Source organism: Triticum urartu, chromosome 2A, assembly GCF_056163025.1.
Source record: "Triticum urartu cultivar PI428250 chromosome 2A, HENAU_Tu73, whole genome shotgun sequence".
In the NCBI taxonomy this organism is placed as follows: Eukaryota; Viridiplantae; Streptophyta; class Magnoliopsida; order Poales; family Poaceae; genus Triticum; species Triticum urartu.
The window spans coordinates 521,910,090-521,928,937 of record NC_141874.1 but is presented as its reverse complement, the minus strand read 5'-3'; the positions used below and the strand labels follow the sequence as shown (position 1 = coordinate 521,928,937).

Here is an 18,848-nt window from a genome sequence, read left to right as displayed (position 1 = left end):
CTGAGTGTGCCCCTATCTGCTTCTAGTGAGTCATGTTCAAACGTAAAAGCTCGGTCCAGATTTTCCAGGAACTCTATGATTTACGAAATACATGTTCACACTGGAAACACAAATCGGTAGCCAGAAACTAGTCTTTTTGGCACTTTGTCAATATGTTAATCCGATAGATAATAAAACATGCAAGTTTAACAAGGATATAGCATGAAATTTTCTAAAAAATAATAATTCTCACCGGGGGGGCCCTCCGCCACCTAAATATATTACCCAAAAAATGGACCAAGGCCAGAGTGATCAGATTTACAAGGAAGAGGGAGAGAGAGGCCTGACTACTCACACCTAAGAACAGACAGCCGGACATCGATGTGGGCATGGTCACCCTGAGCCAGCCTAGCGCGCCAGAGCATGGCGTCGTCGCGGCAAGCTTTGAAGGTGGCCGCGAGGGACTGCGAATCATTTCTGAAGACGACAACGTTCCGTTGCTTCCACAGCCTCCAGAAATATAGGAGGACAAAGGCAGCACGCGATGCCGCACCGACTGCAGGGGACGCGTCCAAGCGGTGGAGAGACTCCACCGCCCCCCCCCCCTTCCGTCGACACACCAAGGCACCGCCAGAACTGGATCGCGAAATGGCAGCCGAAGATGAGCTGGTTCGTGGTCTCTAGCTCGGTCGTGCAACACAGACACCCCACCTCCGCCGCCATGAGGATGGTTTTGCGGAGGAGCACGTCCCGCGTATGGATGCGCGCCAGCGATAGCAGTCAATCGAAGAACTTGACGTGCAACGGAGCACGTGACGACCAAAGGAAGGACGCCCCTGCCGACGCGACCCCCCCCCGAAGCGCGTGAGGGCGTATGTGTCCCGCAAAGAGAATTGGGGGTCGTGCAGAGGACAGCAATCCGGGAATCGGGCTCATCCAGGAGCAGCTCCCCCTCCATGAGCCGCTGCACGGTAGCGCACTCTCGCACCGCCAGGGGGTGAGCCTGGGAACGAGGAGGGCATGGACACCGCAACGTCGAGCCTCCGAGACCGACACCTCCTGACGAACCACATGAGTGAACAAAGTGGGGAAGGCCACGCGGAGCGGCCCACAGGGGAGCCACCGATCTTGCCAGAACAATGTCGTTCTCCCATCTCCCACATCCACCCTCGTAAGGGCCCGGTAGGCCGGCATCAGCTCGAGGAGGGACTGCCAGTGCTCACCCAGAAGGGGGGAACGGCCAGGAGCCAAGAGAGACTCCCCTCCCGTCAGGCCCCAGATCCAGGAGGCCCAGCGGGACGGCGAGCAGGAGTGCAGGCGGTGGAGCAGTTTGAGCAGGAGGCAATCGTTCTGATCGGGGAGAGACCGGACTCCGAGCCCCCCTTCGGCCTTGGATCGATAGACCCGCTCCCAGGCGACCAGGCACTGAGCTCCCGAGGCCCGGTCCACCACGTTCCAGAGAAACGCCCGGCGCAACCCGTCCAGGCGAGCCAGGACCATCGGCGGGAGACGCATGGCCGCCATGGCGTACGTGAGGATGGCGTCGATCACGGCGTTGATAAGCACCAGCCGCCCCGCAGGAGAAAGCAGCCGTGCCCACCACCCGGCCAGGTAGCGGTCCACCTTAGCAATCATGGGAGCGAAATCGTCGAGCTTGAGCTTGTCGCACGAGAGAGGCAAGCCCATGTACGACTGGGGGGGAAGATCCCACCATGCACTAGAAGGACGCCAGGCAGAGGCGAGCACCTCCTGTTTGACATGCATGGGGACAAGCGTGCTTTTGGAGAAGTCGGTGACGAGGCCGGTCGCCGCAACGAAGAGGTCGGGGATGACACGCAGCCGTGGGGGCAGCATGCATGATGATCAGCGTGTCATCAGCGTAGTGGAGGACCACCGTTGGCGCATCCTCCACCAGAGGGTGACGGAGAGCCCCATAGCCCCTGATCATGCGCTGGAGAACATCAGCGACCAGGAGGAACAGGTATAGGGAAATGGGGTCACCCTGGTGCAGCCCTTTCCGCACCGCGAACCAGCGTCGGGCACGCCGTTGAGAAGAACTGCGGCCTTGGAGGAACGGAGGATGAGGTCCATCCAGTCGCACCAGAGCGACGGTAACCCCCGGACCTCCATGATCTGGCGAAGGCTTGGCCATGCGATGGAGTCAAAAGCCTTAGCAAATCCAGCTTGAAGACAAGTGTCGGTGCCCCTCGCCAGTGACAGCATTGCACCAACTCCGCGGCGTAGACAAAGTTCTCCGAGATGCTGCGACCGGACAAGAACCCGGACTGGTCTTTGTCAACGACGTCACCAATCTGCAGCTGAAGCCGAGAGGTCAGCCCCCGGCAGAGGATCTTCACATCGCCGTTCTGAAGCGAAATGGGGCGGAAGTCTCCCAGGCCTGGCACCCCCTCCTTCTTAGGAGCAGGACAATGAGGGCACGGTTGATCCCATCCAGGCACGCAGAGCCATTGTAGACATCGTCGAAGAAGCGTTGCGGGTCATCCACGACTGCCAGCCAAGCGGCCTGGTAGAAGGCGGGGCCGAGCCCGTCCGGCCCAGGCGCGCTCGTCCGGTCCAGAGCGAACACGGCAGCTCTAATTCCGCCCGAGAGAAAGGAGCCACCAGGGGAGCGTCGTCGACCCGGGGCGCAGCAGCGTAGAGAGCAGCAATGCAGAGCTGCCTCCTTAGCCTGGTGCGCCACGAGCTCGACGCCGTCCACCGCAAGCATCCGGATGGCGTTGCAATGGCGACGATGGTATGCGCGGGCGTGGAAGTAGCCGGTGTTCTCGTCCCCCTCCGCCACGGCACGGCACTTCCCCCGCTGCCGCCAATAAGCCACCTGCCGCGCAACAGAGCCCGCCAACTGGAGCCGAGCGTCACGTCGCAGCTCCACTTCGGCCGTGGAGAGCCGTCGACATTCCTCCCAAAAGTCTATCAGGTCAATCAGAAACTTGCAGTTGTTATCAAAAACAGGAACGAATTGGTGTTGTCGTTTCCAAACCTTGGCAGCAAACCTAAGGCGTTTCTTCTGGCGAGCAAGACGGGTCACGGCGCAGGGGGAACGAGGGGCAAGGGACCAGGACGGCAAAACCGCGGGGAGGAACCCAGGATCCAGCAGCCATGACATTTCAAAGAAGAAACGACCGGCAGGAGGGAGGCGAGTCGAGACGGAAACCATAAGGGGGAAGTGATCCGAGGTGGTGCGGGGACGGGACACGAGGGACGAGTCTGGGAACAGCACATCCCAGGCGGCGTTAAAGAACGCATGATCGAGCTACGCGAGAGTGGGGGGGCGCGCTTACTAGACCATGTGAACAAACAGTCAGAGAGAGGGCACTCATGCCAGGCCAAAGCGTTGATCATGGAATTGAACGCGTTCGCCCGCCCCACGTCGAAGCGGTCATTGTTCTTATCGCGTGGGAGGCGGATGGGGTTAAAATCGCCAACCACAAGCCATGGCCCGTGGACGGATGGGGCCAGGGCCAGCATATCGTCAACGAACGCCGCAGTGAGCGAGTGATCAGCGGGGGCGTAAACATTGGTGATAGAGAAGGCCAAGTCGGAAACGGTCGACACGAGAGATGTAGTGAGGGAAAAACGAGACACGGAAGAGCTGACCAGGGTCAGGAGACGGGGGTCCCAAGCAATGACGACACCCCCTCGCGACCCATCGGCATCCTTAGCGACGAAATCAGAGAGAGGACCAGGGAGGAAAGACCGGGCCTTAAGAGCGTCGAGCGTCGCAAGTTTGGTCTCCTGCATGAAAATTACAATATTATAGATACATTTAGGACATATCAACTTCCTTGAGCTTAAATTATGCTTGTCCTAAAGCATGTAGGATGGTAACAAAGAAAAAAATTAGTGTTGAATGCTACCCTAACATTATTTACCACTGTTGTTAAAATATGTCATATTTGACAAAAATGAGCTTCCTATAGGCCGTGAAGCAGGCGCAAGATAACATCTCTAGTATTATGAGAAAGTATATGTGGGATCAGGTGAACTCTTGCATGGATTCTAACTTCTAAATTATCAGCCATGTTTTTTGCAACAACCTGCCAGTTTTCTTTTCTCGTTTCTGTTGTGGCCTACTCGTCTCATTTGATGTAAGAATGCAGCCTGTTAACTTACTTTCATAAATAAGCAACTTGCTTGTGTTCTCGCTATTCATATAAATGAATGACTTCCCAACTAAAATGTGATTATTTTCCACGCCAAACATAATCATCTGCTTGTGCTTTGTAACTTTTTGCCAGTTGTGCAGCTTTGCTTAATGTAAGTTGTCTACTTATTGAAACTCACTGCTCTCTTAATCTAGCAGTTCACATATTTTACATTACATGGAAATTTAATTTTATTCTTTATTACGGTTTGAGTACATGCAATAGAAAAAGTTTATGTCATGTTTTTCATTTTAACGAGTATATTCAGCATCCTAAAATATAAGTTATGTTCTCTTATTTAATGTTGCAAACCCAACATGCATATATAGACCTTATCTAGTTTCCTGGTGGGCATATCTGTGAATACTATTTTCTTGCATGCATTTCCAGTTTCAAGTTTGCTGTTGTACTCTGTACATGCTGAGCAATGAGCATAGTTGTGCTGATTGAGCACTGGACTATTTCAAAAAAGAAATGCATAAGTAACTATAAGAGAGGGAGGATAGATTGCTCTATTCCGTATATCTATGAACAGCAGACTAAGGGGCTCTTCGGCAATGCTCTGCTCTACAACTCCCGAAGTGGAGTTGGCGGAGCTGTAGTTTAAAATGGTGAAGTTGCCATTAACCCACTCCGCAGATTCTGGAAGCAGACCATTACCAAACAGGACCTAAGTAACAAGCATGGGGTTCTAAAACAAAGAGTTTTGTGAGTAGGCAGGCAGATTATTGTTATCATCTGTTATGTTATTTTAATTTGTACCTGTATTCTTCTGGCTTGTGCTCTCATCTTGAAATTTAACACCATTGTGCCCCTTGTTTCCTACTGTATTAGAGAAGAGCGAGGATATTTGATACTCCCTTAGTCCCAAAATAAGTGTCATGGCTTTAGTTCAAATTAGCCACGACATTTATTTTGGGACGGGGGGAGTATTTCTTATTTTTTATCAGAATTGTAAATGTTTCCTGTTGGCACATGGGAATGAAAGTTGCCAACACTTCTTGTATTTGATATATCCTGGCCCATATTCACTTTTGGCAGGGTATATCAGTCGCTGATGTCTGTTCCAGTGACGGTCATGGCAAGGAGAACGAAGAAGAGAGGCCGACGTTGGCTTTATTTATTTATATTAAAGTCGGGCGCCCCTTGTGCCTGTTTACTAAAGAAAAAAGAGCCTCTAGCATTAAACATAAAATTTCTGGGCCACTACTTATTATTGCCTCTGTTTCGTTCTGAGAGATCCTGTAACATGTACAAGGAGACTCTTGTTCCCTTGGACATATATCCTGAACAATGTTCGCGCGCCGATTCGGCCTCTTGCTCCATCACTTGCTTGTCAGCACAGCACTTTCCGGTTTCTAGTTCTTAAGAGACATCCAGCACACAATGCTGCTTGGCCCGAGAGATCCAACAGGGGCAGTGGCCTTGACTTAAACAGAAACGATGGTGTAAATTTCTGAACATATCACCACCAGCCTGCATGTTGGCTTCCTATGCTGTTGTTGGTCTAGTTCTCGCGACTTGATATTGTGAATGTGATTTTTGCCAACGTTTGTCTAGACTTTGAGATTTAAACTGTTGTTCGCCCTTCTACATGGCACGGTGCCGTAAATTGAGTGGGCTGCGTCAAGAAAACATCCACGTTTGTTTCTGCACTCTTATTTTGAGTGGAATTGCATGTCTAGGTGTTGCTAAGGAATCAACTAGGAAAGGGCTAAAACTTGAACAGGTAAATTTTGCTTTTTCATCATGGAAAATTCGAATCCTTCAATTCAGTGCAGATATTTCTCATTCAATTTTAAGTCCAAAACCCACAAACACAGGAGCCAGTTGACAAAATTATTACTGCGTCTGCGTGATACCGCCAAGAAACTACAGCGAGAGGACCATTGCTTCACCAAAAGTGCACAGAAATCAGACTTGTAACTTGTCGTCGATAAACAGGAGGCAGGCAAGTAGTCCAGATCTCCACCGTTGTTTATGAAACAACTGACGATAAGAAATGAACAGCAACTCTGGAACTTCGTTTAATCTAGTGACAGGATGTATACATCACACAAAGTTAATCAAGACGGCTGACTAGTTGACTGATACTATTTGCTTATGGACCTTGGGCTTGGGACGCCGCCGTCGCCGCTGGCCGCAAGGCTGGGGGGTCGCGGGCCGCGCCGACCGCGGTGCCGCTCGGCTGACCTGGCGCGCTGGCACCCCTCCTCCCTCGGGTCCGGTCGTGGGTGCGGCCATGGCATGGCCGGCGGTGTCCTCGGTCATGTCTCGGCGATCGCCGTTTCGCTCATTCATCTCCGCTTTCAGAGTCCCCCCCCCCCCCCCCCGCTCGACTGGTCCTGCCCGTGATCTTCTCCGGCCGCGCCCTCTCAGCCCTGCTTCGGCCATGGCGGCTGTGTCGGGGGAAACCCTGCCTCCCCGCGCAGCTGCGACGCTGGTGCTGGGCCGCCAGCCGCTCCTGGGCCTCCCCCTGGGCCGACCTGCATGGCCCTCTGCAGGGTCGGGCGGTAATGGGCCGCGGCCCTCTGTGGCTGCGGGTCCAGCCAGGCCACACATTGGCCACCCTTAGGGTTTCCCCTCCTGCTCCACCCTCCCCCCCTCCCCGCCGCCCCGACTCATCCCCTTCTTGCCTCGCTAGCGCCCCCCCCCCCCGTCTCCGGCGTCGGCGGCGTCCCCCCTCCTTCCCCTGCGGCCATGCCTCGGGACTGGGGCGAGGATGCTGGTCGGCCCAAACGCGGCCACGATGAGCGTCGGGACGCTCCCCGCTCCTCCCCGGATGGACTGCGCCGTGAGTCCGACCTCCGACAGCAGCTCTCCTCCCGGCCTCCCGCCCGCGAGCCCCGCCGGTCGCCGGCTCGCTCGGAGCGCCGCTCCCCGGACCGCAACCGCCGCCCGCCTGTCCGCCGCGCCTCTCCTCGGGACCGCCCTCGCTCGCCTGCGGATGAGCAACGGCGCTCCCCCCGGCGGCGTTCGCCGTCCCCCGCTCGGCGCCGGGACCGCTCCGCCTCCCCTCCAAGGCTCCAACAGCAGCAGTCCGGCAACTCCCAAGCCATGCGTCGATACCAACCGCCTCAAAATCAGCCCTCCTTTCCTCCGGCTAATGGTGGCAATGGTAATCGTGGCCGTCAAGGGGCTAAGAAGAAGAAGAAGAAAGGGCCGGCTCGCCCTCCCGTCCCGGCTTCGTCCACCGCTCCCCCCCCCCCCCCCCGACGGACTCTGGTGCCCCGCGTGACTCTCCGTCGTGCTTCAACTGCGGGCTCTCTGGCCACTTCCAGGTGGCATGCCCTAACCAGCCGGTGTGTTACCTCTGCAAGGACTCTGGTCACCCCGCGGTCCTCTGCCCGGACCGGCCGGTGACCGAGGAGATCATGATGTACGGCCACGGCATCGAGGGCATGGGCTTCTTCCATGTCGAGGTGCTTGACGCTACTCCGCCCTCCCCCTCGCTCCTGGCGGTTGTCTCCGTCGTGGGCGAGGGTGCCGCCTCCCCCGCGATGATCGAGGCCGAGCTCAACCACCTGTGTAGGTGCAAGTGGGACTGGCAGGTGGCCCCCACTTCCGCGAACGCCTTCACGGTGGTCTTCCCGGACGCCATCAGCATGAGCTACTGCACCCGCAGCGGCAACATCACCTTGGTTCTCAACCAGTTGGTGGTGAACATCTCCGAGCCGAAGTGGGACCCCAAGGCAGTGGTGGTTCTGGACACAGCGTGGATCCTCGTCACCGGCCTGCCTGATGTTGCCCGGTCGGAGCGTGTCATCCGCAGTATGCCCAAGATTCTCGGCAAGGTGGTGGTGGTCGACGAGCTCTCTCTCCGTAAGGAGGAGGAGGTCCGGGTGAAGGTGAAATGCCTGGACTCCTCCAAGCTCCGTGCCACTGTCCGCGTGTTGTTCAACGACGAGGGTTTCGACCTCAAGATCTGCCCCGAGCCGCGGAACCACGTCGGCCGCCCCCGCTTCTCCGATGACGGCCACCAGGGGGTGGGCCGGGTGATGCCGACGACTCCCACCACCGGCGCCCTCGCCCATCTCGCCACGACGACCCGGAGGACGACGACGACCTGTCAGAGCACTCTCGCTCCCCCTCCCGCGAGCCTTCCAACCCCCCTGCGGGTCGTGGTGGTTCGGGAGCCGGGCGCACCTGGGTGAGGTCCTCTGCCCTCGTGGCGGCTCTGAGGCTGGCCGCCCCTCCTCCGGCTTCTCCTGCCTCGTCGGAGGAGGCCAGTGACATCTCCAGCGTGGGCCTGCTCGTTCTTCCGCCTTCGTCACCCCGCTCCCCGTCCGCCGACTCCGCCCAGACCCAGACTCTCCGGAGCCCGCCGCCCTCGCCTCCCCTTGGACTGATACCCTCGGCTCCCACGGGCGGCGACGGTGGGGGCCAGCTCGCCGCGACACCGCCTGCTCGTCCACTTGCTGAGGATGCGGCCCGCCCGACGGATTTCCCGGCCCCGTCCATCCCCGAGCGTGCTGAGCTTCGGGCAGCGGCCAGGAACCTCGAGCCAGGTGCGGACTCCATCCCCCCCCAGTTCTTTCGGTTGTTCCTTTTCCGCCTTAGAAGTCATTCCCCTTGGCCACCTCGCCCGGGTGGCCACGGACTCGGCTATCGTTTTCAGGAGGAAATTGGTCCCCCCTTAGAGCAGATCGCGGCCATTCAGGCTCGCGAGATTTTGGATGGCAAACTAGCTGAAACTCGGGCGCGCCTCCGCCGCCAACCCGCGGATCTTGCCGCCACCCCATCGGCGGTCCCGGCGGTGCCCGGTGAGTTGATCTGTGGGCGCACTCGCTCCCGCACTGCGGCCCTCCGAGCGTAGAGTGCTTCCCGTGTCTTGGGGTCAAGCAGCCCCCCGATGGCAGCTTAATGCGCGTCCTCTTTTGAAACATCTGCGGCTTCGGCCATGATGGCCGCCGCCGCCAACTCGTCGAGTACATGCGTGACGAACACTTTGACATCATTGCCATTAAGGAAACCATGCGCACGGAATTCTCCCTCCCTGAGCTCAATAGTCTTAGCCCTCACCTTTTTGCCTGGCATTGGCTCCCTTCTAGTGGGACCATGGGGCATTCGGGTGGCATCCTTTTAGGGGTGAGGGATGCCACCTTCGAGGTGGGCGGAATGGACCGGGCGAATTCTTCGTTAGTATGGAGATCTTTGAACGGGCACTCAACTTCAAATGGGAGCTGGTAATCGTTTATGGACCGGCGGACCATCGCCGTTCCCCAGCCTTCCTCGTTGAGTTGCAACAAAAGATCTCCGCTTCCCTCCTCCAGGTCGTTGTGGGAGGCGACTTTAACCTGATTCGCTCCCCGGATGAGAAGAACAATGACCGGATCAACCTCCCCCGGATGCAGATGTTCAATGACTGCATCGTGGAACTCGGCCTCCGCGAGCTTGAGAGGACAGGTGCTAGGTTCACCTGGACCAACCGTCAGGCGGACCCGACGCGATCCGTCCTGGATCGCGTCCTAGTTTCTCCGGAATGGGAGCTTAGGTGCCCCCTGGCTTCGCTGTGGGCGATCACCCGGATCGGCTTTGACCACGTGCCTCTCCTCCTCTCCACCGCCGACAACCCCCCCCCTCCCGGTGCCGCCACGATTTCGGTTTGAGCTCTTCTGGCTCCACCAGGCGGGCTTCGCGAGGCGGTTGCGGCTAAGTGGATCGACGCGCGTTCATCCCCTCACCGCTCCATGTCCGCCGTTGACTCGTGGCAGTTTTGCGCCAAGCTCGCCCGCCAATTTATGAAGGGATGGGGCACGAACCTTGGGCGAGACCTTCGCGAACGTAAAAAGCCCTCCTGGCGGCCATCCAGGCCCTGGATGCCCGCGCTGACACTTCTGGGATCTCCCCCGACGAGTGGATGTTGAGATATGATCTCGAGGATCAGCTCTCGACCATCTACACGGACGAAGAGGCATACTGGAGGCTCCGGGGTACCCAAAAATGGGTGCTTCGTGGAGACGCTAATACAGCGTACTTTCAGGCGATTGCGAATGGGCGATGTAGACGGAACTCCATCCATTGCTTGTGGGATGGAGATTCCCAACTAGTCCGCCCTTCGGACATCCGGGTCCATGTAGACGGCTTCTATAAAGCCCTTTTCTCGAGGGGTGGGGCAGCACTGGCCCCCGACACTTGGTCGGGTCGCCAGTTAGTGTCCGCCGAAGCTAATGCCGCATTGGTGGCACCTTTCTCGGAGGAGGAGGTCCTCGCGGCCATAAAGGGGATGAACCTCTCCTCGGCTTCGGGGTCGGATGGATTGCCAGTGATGTTTTTCAAAGCTTTCTGGCAAACCATCAAGCCGGAGGTCATGGCCTTCTTTGACGAATTCTTCTCGGGAACCATGGACCTTGGGCGCATGAACTATGGGGTCATCACCCTCATCCCTAGAGTTCCAGGTGCTTCGGATATTCTCCAATTCTGGCCTATCACCGTGATCAATGTGATATTTCGGATCCTGGCCAAAAGGTACGCCAATAGGGTGACCCTTTTGGCGGACACTGTCACTCACCACAACCAATCCGCCTTCATTCAAGGGCGGTTTATTTTGGATGGGGTCTTAGTCTTCCACGAAGTCCTTCATGAAGTCCGAGCCAAACACCAATGGGCGGTCTTCTTGAAACTTGACTTCCACAAGGCCTATGATACGGTTCACTGGCCCTTCCTTCAGGAAGTCCTGATTCGCAAAGGGTTCGATGACCGGTGGGTGACCAGAGTGATGCAACTCGTCTCCTGCGGTCGGACCGCGGTTAACATTAATGGCGAGATCGGGTCGTACTTCCCCACTCTTTGTGGGGTTCGCCAGGGCGACCCGTTCTCCCCGTTCCTGTTTAACATGGTGGTCGATGCTCTTGTTATTATCCTGGATAGGGCCAAGTCTGCTGGCCATATCCATGGCTTAGTCCCTCACCTGGTAGGAGGGGGAGGGGTCTCTCTCCTACAATATGCTGACGATACCATAATAATGGTGGAGGGTTCCGCTTCCGACATTGCCAACCTGAAGTTCCTCCTCATGTGCTTCCAGCTGATGTCTGGCCAAACTATCAACTTCGATAAAAGCGAAGTGATGATCCTCGGTTATCCTCCGGAGGAGACCCAGACCATTGTTGATCGGTTAAACTGTCGTCTGGGTACTTTCCCCACGACTTATCTGGGGATACCCATTAGTGACTCACGACTCACCGTGGCTGACCTCCGCCCGACTGTGACCCGGATGCAGCACCGGGTGGAGCCGTGGAAGGGGAGGTGGCTCTTGAAGGCCGCCAGGGTAATCATAATCAACTCCTCGCTTGCCAGTCTCATATGGTTCCTCATGAGTTTCTGTAGCCTCCATGAGACGCTCCATCAGGAGGTCGTCAAATACCAGTCCAGGTTTTTCTGGGCAGACGAGGGAGACAAGCAGAAGTACCATATGGTGAGCTGACCCGACATTTGCAAACCCAAGGACCAGGGGGTCTGGGGATCTTGTCTTCTCGGCGCATGAACATCGCCCTCTTGACCCGTTGGCTCTGGTGAATCGCTAATGGGGAGGGTGGCCTCTGGCTTACCATCATCAGGAATAAGTACCTTCGGGGCCAACCCTTTGCTTTCTGCCAGCGGTCTGGTGGCTCCCAGTTCTGGCAGGTTGTGATCCAGCTTCTTCCAGTGCTCCGCATTGGCACCTCCATCTCGGTTGGCTCCGGGTCCTCGACCTTGTTCTGGTTCGATCGTTGGCTAGGGGACTCCCCCCTGGCCTCTCACTTCCCAGAATTATTCGCCATAGCGGTTGACCCTCGGGTCTCTGTCGAGACGGCCCTTATTGACTTAGGGCGTCTCGCCTTCCGGCGTCCCTTCGGCCCTCTTGAGGTGGTCGCTTGGGACTCCCTCCTTCAAGACATCGCTCTCCTCCCGATGGACGTTGAAGATGCTCTTGACTCCATCTCTTGGCGCCTGGAGCCCTCTGGCCGCTTCACCACTAAATCCTTATATGCGGCCATCGCTCCCTCATCGGCTCGTGAGCCCTTTAGCCTGATCTGGGACATTCGCCTCCCCCTGAAGATTCGGATCTTCCTTTGGCAGTGGATCCGGGGACGCCTTCCCTCTGGGGTCGAGGTCCTCAAGCGTAATGGACCAGGAGATGGGATTTATCCACTGTGCGGCACGGTCGAGGATGATAACCACATCTTCTCTTGCTCCACGGCCCAATTCCTATGGTCCTATTTCCACAAGACGGTTGATGGACAGTGGTGCAACACCAACTTCCCCGACTTGCTTGTTGAGATCCTCGCCTCCTCCCCCCCCCCCTCGATATCGCCACACTCGGTGGCTATGTGTCGGGGTCCTCGCTTGGACGCTTTGGACCATCCGCAACAAGCTTGTTATTCAGAAAGTGCCTCTCCGACGGGCGACTGACGCAATCTTCAAAATGTGTGGTTTCTTGCAGCTATGGCGGCCACTTAGCCGCCCCCAGGACCGGGACACCATCAACACCCTCATCACCGACCTTCGCTCGATTGCCGTCCGCATGGCGCCCCCGCCGCCACCCCCTTCTCCGGAGCCCGATTGAGTTCGTGTTGCTGGGTGTAGGCGTGTGGGTGCTGTTTTTTCTGTTTCCAGAGCTTGTTGAGTTGTGCCCTCAGCATTAACCCTTTTATGTACCTGTGGTTGTGTGAGACTTGTGTGCGTGTGTGTGAACTTTGTTGGATACTGTCTTGGACGGTTTGCTTTATAATATAAAGCGGGGCGAAAGCCTTTTTCAGTATGGACACCGCTGACTTAACACATTCACAGACCTGAACACGAGAGCATTTCCACCGAGCAGTTACGATTAGCACACAGGAGCACTTGCTTCTGCACCTGCAACTACAAGAACACATCTGGGTGATTCAGAAATCTGAAACATTGCATCAGTACGAAAGCTCAGTCTGAAACAAATCATCACTCATTGTTCTTGCAACAAACAAGTGCCAAGGCAATGTTAGGAGTACCATACGTAACAAGAACAAGTCATGGCAAACAAATCACACGGTTTGTTCTTATTCATGGCCAGCAGTGGACAGCGACGAGGCAATTAAGACCGACCTGGGTTCTGCACAAACTGAAGAAACAAAAACCTGAAAACCTATATGCGAGGGGCAGGAATTGTAAGCAGAATCTCATGTCTGAGATTGAATAAAAATTAGAACATGTTAGGCATTAAGTAAATCACCGCCGAAATCAGTAAATAGAACCAGCAACACAACATTGTTTCCGAAATCTTCATTGGCCAATAGACCAGCGGACATAACTCACTTCTTGCAGGTGGCCAACGAGCCAACAAACCATTTGCAATGATTCAGCAATTTTCATCCAACAGTAGGACTAATATTACTTGCAGATAACCAGAGTCCACAGACAAGCACTAAGCCAACAGCAAGGAACTACATTTGCTACTAGATACAGGCGACGCGATCTAAGAGGAGGTAAACTTGGTGACGGCCTTGGTGCCCTCGGAGACGGCGTGCTTGGCGAGCTCCCCAGGGAGGACGAGGCGTACGGAGGTCTGGATCTCCCTGGAGGTGATGGTGGGCTTCTTGTTGTAGCGGGCGAGCTTGGCAGCCTCCCCGGCGAGCTTCTCGAAGATGTCGTTGATGAAGGAGTTCATGATGGACATGGCCTTGGAGGAGATGCCGATGTCAGGGTGCACCTGCTTCAGCACCTTGAAGATGTAGATCTTGTAGGTCTCGACGCTCTTCTTGCCCTTCTTCCTGCCCCTCTTCTCGCCGCCCTCCTTGGAGGCGGTCTTGCCCGCCGGAACCCGCTTCTCGGCCCTCGGCTTCTTCCCGGCAGGGGCCTTCTCGGCCTTCTCCGCCGCGGGCTCCTCCTCCGCAGGCTTCTTCGCCGCCGGCTTCTTCTCCGCCTTGGGGGCCATCGCTGCTTCGGGAGGGGGAGAAGGGAGGGTGTGTTGCTTGGCCGCCGGAAGGGGTTTGGGACTTGGAGCGGGAGGAGATGTTGGGGAAAGCAGAGCGGGGGTGATGGACTTATAGAGGTGGAGAGGTGAGCGCTGATTGGTGGAGGGGTGTGTCTCCCGGATCGGTGATGTTGAACGGTCGGATGCGTTCGGCGCTATTGGACCTGGACGTCCGGGATGCGTTTCGGCGCGGATCGCGGGCGTGGGGCGCGGTAGTGCCATTTTGGAAAGAGCGGGACCGGGAAGACGAGAAGAGCGGGTCAATTTTGGAGCGCGGACGGCGAGAATGTTTTCCGATTTCGCGCTTTTGAGAGAGATCCATTTCGCGGTTAATTTTGGCACTGGGACCCATGGCTGTGTCCGGGAGTACTATAAATTAAAAAAATAACATAGTAACTGGGAATGAAAACTCCAACACGGATCACCTAATGAACATCATCAAATATTCAAATATTCACAGAAACAATCGGAAGATGGATAATGGACATGGCAGAGGCCATTCAACCGGAGCCATCAAACGTCCGTCCTTGTCGGCCTCCTACATTTGACAAAAATTATTTACATTAATACCAATTCAATACATTTAAATAGTTGCAAACAAAATGCAACTATTATCAAAAGCAACCTCCGGTCGCTAACATAAAAGCAAGTCCAAAGGGCCGACCCATTTCGTCCGCCGCCGTTCGTTTGGGTCGGCGCAGACAAAAATGGCGGCCCAACGCGCCGACCCAAACCCAAATCACGTCTGCATCGCGTCCGCGCCGACGCATTTGCGGTCCAAATTTGCGACCCAAATGCGTCGGCGCGGACGCCGAACGGACGCCACACGCGTCTTCTCGCTGTCCGCGACGTCTCCACCTGGCGGCTGTCCAACTACCCGCTGCTCACGCTATCAGCTTAATTTATGACCACGGGCCCACACGTCAGCGATGGCACTCGTCCTTTTTTAAGCCAACCGTGCGGCGGGGCCGTCCTCATCCAAACTCGCCGTCCACCTCTAGCCAGCTTTGCTTCCCCGTCACCGACAAACCCTAGCCACCAGAACCACAGCGAAATGGGGCTCTTCTCCGGCGCCGGCAGCAACAAGGCCAAGGGCAAGGCCCCCGCCACCCCTTTCCCTGCAGAGTTCCTCCCGCCTCCGCCGGCGCCTTGCCGGCAGAGGCAGCGCGTGAACGTGCCAGTGCACCAGGCGGAGTGGCACTGGCGGCACCGCCAGCCTCTGCCGTACCCTGGCGTGACCCTGCCACACGACTGGCATCTGGATCCATATAGGATCCCAGTGCCGGCGGCGCCGCGGACGGCTAGGGCTCACGCGGAGGAGGTGAGGCGCCGGCGGGCGCTGCTGACGCCGGAGCAGCGCCGCGAGCCCGCCTACACATCCGACTCGCCCCACTGGGCGAGGAGGCGAGGCGACGGGCGTGCGCGAGGTCGACCGGAGCGAGCCGTCGCCGCCGCTCATCGTTCGCGGGGAGGACCAGGCGGCCGAGGACGCCTACAAGGCGGCCCTTGCGGCCGTCTACCGGGAAAGCGAGGAGGACGAGTGGCGCAGGTGCGGAGGTGGGGGAGGAAGAGGAGGCTCGCTACGAGGCGGCAATGGCGCAAGCACTTGCCCTCTCCGCGGCGGGCGACTGCGTGGTGCCGCCGATGGCCTCGTCGTCCCCTCCCCGATGCCTCGTCAAGCCGGAGAAGCAGGCGGAGCCCGAGCCGGAGCCGTCCCCCATCGAGCTCTACTCCTGGACGGGAGTAATGCGCGAGTGGGTACGCGCGCCGCCGGTCTGTATGGGGGCGACGTCGGCGCAGGAGGCGGCGTACCTCGAGCACTGACGCCAGATCCGAGTGGCCGAGGAGCGCCGCGACGACGAGTACCTCGAGATGCTCGAGCGCGACCTCGAGGAGGAGCAGCACGAGGCCGAGGAGGAGGCGCGCTAGGCCACGGCTGCACAGGCGGCCGCACAGCCCCCCGTGCCGGCACCGCCTGCGCTCAACATGGCCACGCTCTGGAACATAGCGTTTTCCTGGGCCGGGTCGGCGCCGACGCTCATCGACCTCACGGACCCCGAGGACGACGACAACGCCTAGGGCAGCGTGCTGCCTCGTAGTTTAGATTGTTTTTATTTTCTTAATGCAAATGTGGACGCATGGACTCTTATCGGCCTTCGTGGCTGGCTTTATGTTTAATTAATGTTGTTTTTCTTTTTTAATATGCATGCGTTATTTATTTATTTTCTAGCGCCGTCAAAATGGGTCGGGCCAGTGTTGGGCGCACGTGTCGACCCAAACACAGAAGCGAACATCCGTGTCCGCCTGGCCGACCCCACTACTAGGAAAAGGCCTACTAATGACGCACCTAATTTGGCCATTAATGGCGCATTAGAGGTGCGCCATTAGTATCTACAACAGTGCGCCATTAGTATGCCTCCCAGGGGGCCATGTATACCCAGGTGCTTTGGCATAGTAATGGCGCACAACAACAAGATGCGCCATTAGTAACTTCGGCATACTAATGGCGCACTGTTTAATAATGCGCCATTAGCATCCTTTGGCATACTAATGGCGCACTGTGATGTGATGCGCCATTAGTATGAATATTAGGTTTTATTTTATTTTTTTATTTTTTGTTTTTTGCACAGGTTACAAAATGTATAATTGGACAAAATATAGACAGCACACATCAACAACAGATTCATCGAATACAATAAAAGATTAGTCTCTGAATACAATTCATCATATTAGTCTCCGAATACAATTCATCATATTAGTCTCCGAATTGAAAAGACCGAACAAAGATAGAACATTATATTACAAGTCTCGAGACCGCGAGTAGCGAGTTTGTCTTCACATTACAAGTCGATATCGATCATCTAAACTACCATCACATAGAAGAGAGCTGCGGTCATCACGATGAGCATCATCACGATGAAACTCGTCTTCATCCGGTTCCTCCAGCGCTCCCTTCCCTCTCCCGCTAGATAGCGGGCGTATCTAGATTCGGCCTCGGCCCTAGTGGTGTACCCTTTGTAACTGTTACCGCTGAATCGGTGAACCTGTCTCCGACACTCCTCCCAGTCGTCGTAGACTCCGGGAACCTTACCCTTGTACACGACATACGACGGCATCGCTATGCAGTAGCCAAACGAAATGTTAGTACCAATTCACAGACAATACATAAGCAATATATAAGTATGCAACAGAACGATCGAAAGAGAAAAGCAAGACATTAATAGCATCGATTACATCTAAGTTGAACGACTCTCGAAACCAAAGAGACATACTACAAGTTCATTAAAGTTTAATTACAACATGAGCCAATCGATGTTTCAGAACTAGACACAGCATCACTGCTTTGGACTCGACTCAAGGGACCGGAGCATGGATGAAGCCGTCGTCTATCGTGGGAGTCATGAAATAATGGTCGTTGTCAGCCTGCATTTGTAGCATTGTGTCGATGTCACTGTTGGACGGTTGATTTCTGAGGTAGAACTGCCCCGAGGTACGAAGGACATCTTGATAGATGATTTCCGCAAACTCCGACTGGATGCGAAAGAATTCTTGTCTGATGTCCGCGTCCTGGATTGCCGACACGTTCGCGGCCCAATCTTTGAGTTTACTCGGTAGCAGAAGTTGATGATGGTCCCGTACGATCGCCCGCATGTGATGGATGGCGTAGTAGGCACCCTTCTGACCGCCAGGCAGCTGCTTGACGCAGCAGAACGTCGTATTGTGGGAGAACACGTGCTTGCCGTACTTACGAATAGGCCTGGTGAAGGTGCCTCCAGATTTGACGTAGCCGGGGAGAATATCATCAAGAACCTTCTTGACATTTGTGTAGTCTATGTTCGAATGACGGTCCGGGTCGAAATACGTGGCCATGGAATATTTGGGGCTTAGGAGGATGAGCGTGCAATGTGTGTCACTGCAGAAAACACGGAATGTTAAAAGAAAAACGATCGAAATCTAAGAATTCATATGTTACGGGGCGGTTGAGGGGAGGACTTACTCGGGAAAGTAAGGCACGAGGAGGTTATCCTTATCTTGGTTTGCCAGAATGACACCTTCGAGGTAAGAAGTCGCGACTTGCCGGTCCCCAGCACCGCCCAAGATCTTGGCACACATGTAGAAGGGGTCGACTATCACGATGTCCGGGGTCTTGTCGCGAATGATCCGCATCTCCATACTCAGCGAAAATAGCCGAACGAAGGTGTAGTGCAGCAGATGAAGGTTCAACATAGCGTGGATGTCATCAAACCGCAGGACGATCGTACCCCCGATGGAGTTATCCACAAAGCCCTTGCCCTCTGGCACCTTGGCCGCGAAAACCGGGTATGCCACATCCTTCTCTCTGAGACGCCGCTTCTCCAAAGAAAGAACACTGTCATGCAGACTCCGCATAGCACCGGTTGCAGCATCGAGCATATTTCTCGGTAGCATCGGCCTACCCGCCACATGCAGCCTCCTCATTAAATCCTCAGGTGAAGGTGGCCCGTCCTGAGCACGGATCGTACTTGGTGCCGGCTGGCCCGCACCCTTGTTAGTCTTTCTTTTGCGTGCCTTCTTCTTCTCCTGTAATGGGACCGAGTTCTGCTCACAGACCGCCTTCTTGAGTGTGTTGGGGGTGATAATATTTCGCACCTCGCCTATCTGAGGCTCGGTGAAGTCGGCAGCTGGAGGCGTCTCCTGAGAGCTGAACTGCAGACGACGCCTGTTGCAACTTGGCTTCTCCGCGGTACCAGCTAGATCGCGCACGTCTTTTGTTGGGTTGGGTTCTTCAGAAGGAG

At 55.9% G+C, this 18,848-nt stretch overlaps 2 protein-coding genes across 2 annotated transcripts; both read right to left on the bottom strand.

Moving 5' to 3' along the window:
* Positions 1–2,332: 2,332 nt before the first annotated feature.
* On the bottom strand, positions 2,333–5,028 carry LOC147985716 (uncharacterized). The gene is made up of 5 exons (XM_087541714.1): positions 4,908–5,028; positions 4,686–4,787; positions 4,477–4,565; positions 3,300–3,735; positions 2,333–3,207 (listed from the first exon to the last, which is right to left on the bottom strand). The coding sequence occupies exons 1-5, from the start codon at positions 5,026–5,028 to the stop codon at positions 2,333–2,335; spliced, it is 1,623 nt and encodes a 540-aa protein (XP_087397840.1).
* An 8,320-nt stretch (positions 5,029–13,348) lies between these two features.
* Positions 13,349–14,129, bottom strand: LOC125541770 (histone H2B.1). Its single transcript, XM_048705104.2, has one exon. The coding sequence runs from the start codon at positions 14,032–14,034 to the stop codon at positions 13,576–13,578; it is 459 nt and encodes a 152-aa protein (XP_048561061.1). The 5' UTR covers positions 14,035–14,129; the 3' UTR covers positions 13,349–13,575.
* Positions 14,130–18,848: the final 4,719 nt, after the last annotated feature.